General features: G+C 33.1%; 1 protein-coding gene across 1 annotated transcript in view; it reads right to left on the bottom strand.

The window, feature by feature from the left end:
- Positions 1 to 891: 891 nt before the first annotated feature.
- Positions 892 to 9,395, bottom strand: part of LOC109500764 (erythroid membrane-associated protein-like) — a 76,913-nt gene continuing 68,409 nt past the window's right edge. The window contains exons 5-7 of the mRNA XM_045061216.1: positions 3,284 to 3,304; positions 3,010 to 3,036; positions 892 to 1,501 (exon numbers count right to left, since the gene is read on the bottom strand). Of these exons, the coding sequence (XP_044917151.1) occupies positions 903 to 1,501; positions 3,010 to 3,036; positions 3,284 to 3,304 (647 nt within the window). The 3' untranslated portion in view covers positions 892 to 902. The remainder of the gene's footprint in view (positions 1,502 to 3,009; positions 3,037 to 3,283; positions 3,305 to 9,395) is intronic.

Here is a 9,395-nt window from a genome sequence, read left to right as displayed (position 1 = left end):
ATCAGTGTTTGCCTGTTTATTAGCAGTACCAGATACACAGTTACAGTTACAGATAATCAATCTATGGTGTTTTAGATTACCGATACCTACAAAACATAGATACAGTACCTAATAAGCATTTGTTAAGTAGACGAATGAATGATACAATTATATTAAATTAAGTTGGAGATTGTGTACATTTAAACTTCAAAAAAGAATGGAGGTAAAAAAGTAAAGAAATGAGTAGTTGGAAGACATATTCACTTGAAGATTTTTTTTTGTAGTGAATATTACATAGTCTAGGGTTAGAACTCCCTTGTCAAAGCCATCATACTCCTCTAGGTTTGGGCAAAGTCAATAAGGTGTGGGCTCCAGCCAATTTCCTGATGATGTGGAGCAGAGTCCGTGTCTTCTTCCATCTCAAAACATGAATGAAGGAGAGACCATACCCATGAGGGTCAACTGGGAATTAACTTTCCTTCATCACTTGCACAAGTAGATGCTTCTTTTGGGTTTTGTATTTAGTTCTGTGGCCTTGAATAGTCATCAAGTAAGTTCTACATCATGTAGTTTAACTCAAACAATTCTTGTCCATTAACAAAAGATACATTAGGAACTGAAATGATAAAAAAGTTATAAATTATGGCATCAAAATGATTTTTAGATTTTCGATTTATTTGAAGGGAGAAGTCCATCATTCTAAAATAAAACATTTTTGTTTTATTTAAATATTTATATATTTATTTTTATTTATTTATAAATAAAAATTTCCCTGCTGAAACTAGGGATTTTTATGAAGTTTGTAAATATTGTCATATACATATATAATTATATAATATTATATATATATATATTAGAATATTTACAAACTTCATAAAAATCCCTAGTTTCAGCAGATTCAAAATAGGGAAATTTTTGCTCAGTCACATAGAACGTCTTCTTCCTATGGCTTTTCTAATATGACCTAAGGGCAGGATGGTGAGAGGGTGTTCATTTTGACCATTGTAGAGGGGGCCAGGATAAAAGTATGGCCTCAGAGAACCTGTGAAGCAGTTTCTATAGGTGTAGATGTGAGAAAGATTGGTCACATTATAAAACGACACTCTTCCAGCCTCATAGTCCAGGAAGATACCAATAGTCTCAGGAGATTCCTCGAGGTGGAGTGTTTTCTGTGGGTTTAAAAGAGCTTGATAGTCATTGTTTCTATTCAAGCCTATTGTCCAGAACCCAGTCTCAGAGGACACCATGATTTCTCCCTGTCTGCAGACAGAATCCTTACAAATGCTTAAAGTCCATTTTATTTTATTTTTCACACTCACTTCCCAGTAGTGTTTACCTTTGGAAAAAATTTGCTGACCTAATACACAGACCAGGTTATCAAACCGCTGTCTTTTTTTGGGTAGTTCCTGAAAGGTATCACCTCCTTTCACACTTTTGTTGTCATCAGTAATTTGGAGATATGGGTTACTGTGTCTGGATCCAGGGTAACATTTTCTATAGAAGAACATGTTGTCAGTCTTGGCTATGATCAATTATATTCAACAGTAATTAATGCAATATACAAGAGTCCTTCCTTTATCTAGGAACTTTTTCTGCTTACTGGTACATGAAGCACATTTATAAATATTCAATATTCAAAACAAAATATGAAATGAAGAAATATTTTCATTTTGTAGTTGAGACAACAAATACTTAGAGAAGTTTGTCCAACAATGATTATTAATATCCATCAATGTTTGGCTTCAAGTCCAGACTTACCTGAATCAATTTGTGAATTAACTGAAGACAATTATAAATATTTACATTGATTCTCAATGTTTTGATAGTTTAAAATTGTTATAAATCATCAAATGAAATTTATCTAGATTTACTCAATTGATTTTCCTAAAACTGCTTTCATATAGGTGCAAAATTCAGATACATGGATACAAAAATAATTTTTAAAGTGTTGTATGCTAAGTATATAAACACACAAAGCAAAGCTAAACTTGATTCAGATATTTACCTAATTACACAGGATTCTGTTAATGTACACTGTATGTATTTCTCCTATTAATTAAGTGATCATAGTTATAAGCAAAACTAAATTCTACTTGTATTAGTGTAACCACAAAGAAAATTCCATTAGTATTAATGCAATATTAAAAATAACTAAAGACTCTTAGTCTTAGTTAGCACTGTAAATATAAGATTGTATGCACTTAAAGCCATTGCAGCTTAGTTGCTCATGGGTATTTTTCCAAAGCAATATCTGATATCTAGACTATACTTTATTCAATTGGTAAGAGTGCCTCTAAAGTTGTCTCATGAAAGTAAATATTATGTAAATTAGTCATATAAACTGGAGAAATCTCCTAATAATATTCATTATATATATATATATATATATATATATATATATATATATATATATAACAGTATATTAATACCTGGCATTTTTTCCTCACAGTGTATTTGTGGGAATCAAATGAAAATACTTTGAAATCATTAATACAAAGTTAGAAAATATAACACAAATTGTTGCTGTTCCTAATATTAAACAGAGGTCATAAATTTGACAATTTGTTAGATGTCAAAAACTTCTGGTTTTTCAGTTTGACAAATTAAATGAAGGGCCACAAATTTTGGTTCCTTGGAAATTAGTGGCATTGTGTCAGTAGCCTCCATCCTAACATAGTAAGAAGGCAGCCTGCCCTTACCCCATTCCCTGTCAGCTACACCCTAGAGACATTCGCCAATGAATTTCTGGTTCTGAAAAGCATGTTAGATGATATCATTTTGGGCTCTAATGTTCTGCTTCCATCCATCACTGAGCCTCAGAAGCAGGACCATTTGTGATATATAAGGAGCTATAGCTATAACATACTCAATAATAAGCATAACAAAGTGGAAATTTTGGAGAAAAAAAGGGATGTGTGTGTGTGTGCGTGCGCATATGTTTGGTGTGAGTTTGTGAGACCCCTTGTCTGGTGGCCCAGTGTACTGGCTAAAAATAAGAACCAATATCCAAATACTTCAGTCTCTAGTTACCTGCATAGCGTCGAGCATATTTCAACCCTAAAATTAAAAAAAAAGAAAATAAAAGAAAAAGAGTATAGTTTTGTAACCAAGGTTTACCAATGAATAAAACAAGAAAAGGATGAGTGGTCAAAAGGCAAGTGCATGAGTCAGGGCTACAGATGGTCATTTTCATTACTCACCTTCTTCTCCCAAGAATTTTATCCTTTCTGAAAGAATGAGATAGGGTAAGAGTTTGTTTTGACATATATTTACATGTCTATCCTCACAGAGAAATATTACTTACCAAGTTCTTCATGAAGCTTTCCTGAAATGCAAAACAGTGACAAGTCTTGTGAGAATTTGGTCAGGAATCATTAACTAGACTCTCTTTCTAATTTTTTTTAATGTTTATTTATTTTTGAGAGAGAGAGAGACAGAGCATGAGTGGGGAAGGAGAATAGAGAGAGAGGGAGACACAGAATCAGATGTAGGTTTCAGGCTCTGAGCTCTGAGCTGTCAGCACAGGGCCCAATGTGGAGCTAAGACTCATGAACCATGAGATCATGACCTGAGCCAAAATTGGATGCTTAGCGGACTAAGCCACCCAGGTGCCCCAACTAGACTCTCTTTCTAATCTTTGCACATGTAAATTGCTTGGGAAGAAGAAAGAGAAAGAGAGAGAGAGAGAGAGAAAGAGAGAGATTGAATTCAAGTTACATATTTGGAAAATAGGTATTTAGAGTCTTTGGCTGCCTTTGCTTTATTGTAATTCAAAGGATCATAATGCAAAATTTTGACAAGAAATAGCCTCTCCCAGGTGTTTGTATTAAGCCTATGGACAGACTGCCCTCATCAAAAGAACAAAAAAAAAGGATAAATTTAAGAAACTAGCATTGAAAGCGCCAGTGAGTTTGGATATAATTTTTTCTCCGCACCTTAAGAATTAAAAACTAAATGCAGTTAGTTCAGCTATAATGTTTGTTTTGAAAATGTAATTTAGTCCTAACATATTAAGAAAGAATTTCAATATACTATGAATTTTTTCATTTTTTATGTGTGATTTTTATGGGATAGGAAAACTGTACCCAGTTTAATCCACAGGTGCAGTAACATATAAAATATATAAACACACACACACATACACACACACAGAAAAATACTCCCATACACACATATGCACAGATGTCAGAAGGACAATGAGATACACCCACCCACAAATGGTATTACAACTCTCTGTCCTGACACATCAGAGTAACTACAAGATTCCAGCTTCACCAATGGTATAGGGCTCCATGCCCTTCGTTTCTTTGGCTTTTAACCCTATTTATTTTCTGTTCATTTACTCTCTTTCTACTTTCTTTCACCACTATTTATGTTATTATCTTCCTTTGCGTGAGTTGTTGAGCATGCTGGTGGAGGTAGGGGCAATATATGCTGCCACATGTCTTTTTCATGGTAAAGTGCCATAAGGTTATAGTATTTAGGTATTTCCTGGCAATTTAAAAAGTAGAAAATTCTGTAACCTGTTTGCTAGGTTTTATTTTTTAAAAATATGTCAACATCAAGATTTTTGGCTACCGTGCCTGTAATGTCATGTTTATGGATGGAATTTATTTCTACAAAATTCATATGCTTTTAAACCCAGTGTAATAATATTAGAAAGTTGGGGCTTTGGAAAGTAATTAGGTCTTTACAGTGGAGCCCTCATGAATAGGATTAGTGCCCTCATAAGAAGAGCCATGAACACTTGTTCTTGCTCCCATCTTCTGCCTTGTGACAGAACAGTGAGAACATGGCCATCTGCAAACAAGGAAGTGGACTCTCAGACACCAGATTTGCCGGTGCCCTGTACTTGGATTTCCCAGCTTCCAGAACTGTGAGAAAAATCAACAAAATGAAAAGGCAGCAATCAGAAAGCAAGACAATATTTGCAAATCATGAGGAAAGAGTTAATGTCGAAACCATATAAAAACATATACGACTCAATAGCAAAAAGCAAACAATCTGGTTTTAAAAAATGGACAAAGGGAATGAGTAGACATTTCCCCACAGAAGACATACAAATAGCCAAAAGAACAACAGGTACATAAAAATATGGTCAACATCACTATGTATATTATTATTATTATTATTATTGTCACTGTTCGTTATTTATCGACGGAAAAAGAAGTAAATGCCAGTTGTAACCACATGAATGAAAGTGAATTGTGATGGCATTATGCTAAATTAAGTAAGTCAGAAAGAGAAAGAAAAATACTGTGCGATATCACTTATATATGGAATTTAAAAAAAACCTGAAGTCATAGAAACAGAGAATAGAATAATGATTACCAAAGGCTGGAGGTAGAGGGAATTTAAGAGATTTTGCCCAAGGGTATAAACTTAAAACTGGAAATGAATAAGTTTTTGAGATCTGTTGTACAGCATAATAATTATTGTCAAATACACAGTATTAGAAAAATCAAAGTTGTTAAGAAGATAGATCTTGATTTTTCTTACTCAGTAAATAAATCATAATTATGCAACATTATGGAGTTGTTAGTTAATGCCTTGGTGATAATTATATTGCAATATGTAAATGTATGGAATCAACACATTGTATACCTTAAACTTACACAATGTAATTTGTCAATTATATCTCAATAAAAAAGATAAAAAAATAAGCACAATTTAATTTAATTTAATTTAATTATGTTATTTTATTTTATTTTGGTTTTAAAGAGCTGTTTCAAAGTTGCTAAGAGACTAGATTTTAAATATCCTCACCACAAAAAATAAATGATAATTATGTGATGTGATATTGATGTGAACATTACCAGGTTATAGTGTGGTCAATATATTCCAAATAGAAATGTATCACGTTAAAAAAAAAAACGGAATTCTTAGGGATATGAGCTTTGCCAGATATAATGTTTAATATGTGTTCAATATATTGTTCAATATGTACCTGAAATTGATATGTGACTTAAGAATATTTAGCATCCAGTTATCAATAGAGTTTTTTTTTCCTTTGCAAAAGTTTTGCATTTACTAGGAAAAAAAAAGTTTTTTTTAATTTTTTTTAAAATTTTACTTATTTATTTTTAAAGAGAGAGAGAGAAAGCATGTGCAAGCAGCAGAGGGGCAGAAAGGAAGGATGAGAGAAAATCCCAAGCAGTCTCCACACTAATGGTACAGAGCCTGACATAGGGCTCAGTGCAGGGCTCAAATGCACGAACTGTGAGATCATGAACTGAACTGAAATCAAGAGTCAGATGCTCAACTGACTGAGCCACCCAATAACCCCCAAGGTAATTTATTTTAAATAAATAAATAAGGTAATTTATTTTAAATAATTTATTTTAAATAAATCAATATATGGGTACATCATGCATTCAGAATCAAAATGGTGATTTTATTTTATAATCCAGACAACAAAACATTCTTCTAAGAAAATTATAACAATAATTATTTATCATTTCACTATAATATAATCATGATTTATCATTTAATCTTTTTGTCTGTTTTTGTGCTACATATGTAAGCACAAAAATATAGGCACTACCACAGAAATCACAGTCATGTAAATTAAGGAAGAAATTGATATTCAAAGATAGGGCATAGAGTTGTAAGTAATATAAAAATTTATGAAACACAAATTGTCATGCAGTTAGAAATTGCACTTATGTGAATAGATAATAAAATTTTAAACTAGAGTCTCATGGTGGCCAGCTAGAGTTGGTTCAAAATATGAACAGAGCTTTTCCAAATATAACCAAATTATATCTCTCTCAAGTGTGATCTGTGTGATATCAAGAAAGTACCATAAATTAGGTTGATACTGTTATTTACAATGTGATGGATAAATGAGCTAACGTGAAAAAAAAATCTGCATTCAGCATCTGGTATTTAACTTATCTGACATGTCCACAAGTAGCATTTATTACTTTTTATTCATGATATTCCTAATTTAACTGCTAAAATTTTCTACTTATCCAGCACATTTTTACTGAGACTCTTTTTTAGACAAAGCACTATTTTCATTGTGATGAATAAGACCCAGTTTCTTCACCCACAGAGGCATTAACAAGCTGCCTGACAATTGAAGCACCATTCCAAAATCAAGGTGCTTTAAGAGAAGGGCCATCCGAGGTATTTGTGCTCATTTTCACAAGGGTTATATTCTTTGTGTTTAATTATAAACATAATTTGTTACAAAAATGATATGTGTCAATTTATTTTTAAAAAGTCAAGGAAAGGGGCGCCTGGGTGGCGCAGTCGGTTAAGCGTCCGGCTTCAGCCAGGTCACGAACTCGCGGTCCCTGAGGTCGAGCCCCGCGTCAGGCTCTGGGCTGATGGCTCGGAGGCTGGAGCCTGTTTCCGATTTTGTGTCTCCCTCTCTCTGACCCTCCCCCGTTCATGCTCTGTGTCTCTCTGTCCCAAAAATAAAATAAACGTTGAAAAAAAAATTAAAAAAAAAAAGTCAAGGAAAGAAAAAGGGACCCATTAGGTGTCTATTACCCATCTATAATCCCTTTAAAATATCTTGCCATATTCTCATTATCTAAATATGCAGAATAGTTTTACCCCACAATAGTGAAAGGAATAATCTAATGCATGTTTTTCATAATGTGCTATATTCTTTTAGAGATTAATTGTAACATTTTAATGAAAATAAACACTATTCTATAGCATAATTAACTGATATTTTTTTAATTATTTTTTTGAGAGACAGAGCATGAGCAGGGGAGGGGCAGAGAGGGAGACACAGAGTCTGAAACAGGCTCCAGGCTCTGAGATGTCAGCACAAAACCTAACGGGGGTCTGGAACTCACGGACTGTGAGATTATGACCTGAGCTGAAGTCAGATGCTTAACCGACTGAGCCACCCAGGCACCCCTTAACTGACTTATTTTTAAATAAAACTTAATAAACTTTATTTTTTAAGCATTGAATTACTGATTTTTCCCTTATTCTCATAAAATTAAAAACAAAATTGCTGTTCATTTATAAATCCCATCCTTCAGGTGATCTGACAGAAAGGGAATAAAAGACAAATGATATACAGAAAAATGACTGTGTCAAAAAATGTATAAAATAAAAATTCAGTTTGTGACTATAAAAAGCAAAGACAAAACAATAAATCCAAAACAGAGAATGAAGATTAAGCCTTTTTTTTTTTTTTTTTTTTTTTTTTTTTGCCAAGTGTCACTGAGGGATTCGTTCTAATTATCAGAAGTTTAGGCAATTGAAGAGATTACTAATGTTAAGAGAGTTGATGAATTAAGTATTGAATTTTATTACCAACTTAGTGAATAAAATCACTGGATCCAGCTGTACAGGCCACTAAGAGGGGCGTTTTGTTTGTATTTCCTTCTCCATTTCCTCCCACTCCACCCTCCACATTGAATTATTCATTATGGTCATTTGACTCTAGCTCCATCTTAGGTTTCCTGCTCTCCCAAGCCCTTCCACCAACCTCCACCCTTCATCAGCCTTCTGAGTCTTGCTTATTGACTGTGGAAGCTCCTTTACAGGTCTTCCAATGCCCACTCCTGCACACATCAATGGATTCTCTAATGCAGTCTTTTTAAAACTAGGATCTTATAATTTTTATGTTGAATACCTACTTACTCAGAATTCCTCAGTTCCTTTCACCACTCATAAGATAAATATTAAATTCTAAAATTAAGAGGTTGGTTATTATCTGCCTTCTATCTACCTCCTCAGTCATAGTTTCTGCTAGTTCATTGATGTATTACTTTATTAATACATTTACTTTATTCTTCTTTTAATTTTAGGTACATGACAGAAAGAAATATGTGCTCCATATTTGCCTATGTATTACTATTGTAAAGCACATTTTTTAAATGTAAAGAGCATTAATAAATAAATGTAGGTTGTTGGTGGTGGTGAAGATGATGATGAGGAGGACAATGAAGACAAATATTTTTTTTTTTCCTCTCAGGATATGTCCCACATGACTAACCTACCTTTGTTAAACAGATAAATCCTTTCATTCTTCCATGAATCACGTTTATTTTTTTTTTTTTTGATAAGAGAAAAGATACTTGTTGGTATTTTTTATGAAATGAATTCAAGTTTTTCTTTACTAATTCAATTCTGGGAAAATGAGTTGAGAAAAATTATTAGAAATGTAACAAATATATGTATAGTGGTTTCAGAATTGGATTAATTTGTAGTTAATTCTGATTTCAGTCAGAATGGGCTTATGTTATACAGACCCATTCAGAGTACTTTTACATTTGATCAACAGCTTTCCTTAAGTGAGAATGTTTGTTGCATAGAAAATCTAAACCTTAATAGGATTCCAAAATTAAACGCAGCAGGGACATAGGCTTCCAGGTCATGGAAATTAGAGTCAAAATTAAACCATAGACTTTACATAGGATTTCTCTTTTCCATTAAACTACCGA

The sequence above is a fragment of the Felis catus genome, chromosome A1 (assembly GCF_018350175.1).
Source record: "Felis catus isolate Fca126 chromosome A1, F.catus_Fca126_mat1.0, whole genome shotgun sequence".
In the NCBI taxonomy this organism is placed as follows: Eukaryota; Metazoa; Chordata; class Mammalia; order Carnivora; family Felidae; genus Felis; species Felis catus.
The sequence above is the reverse complement of the archived record's forward strand: the minus strand, read 5'-3'. Positions and strand labels throughout refer to the sequence as shown.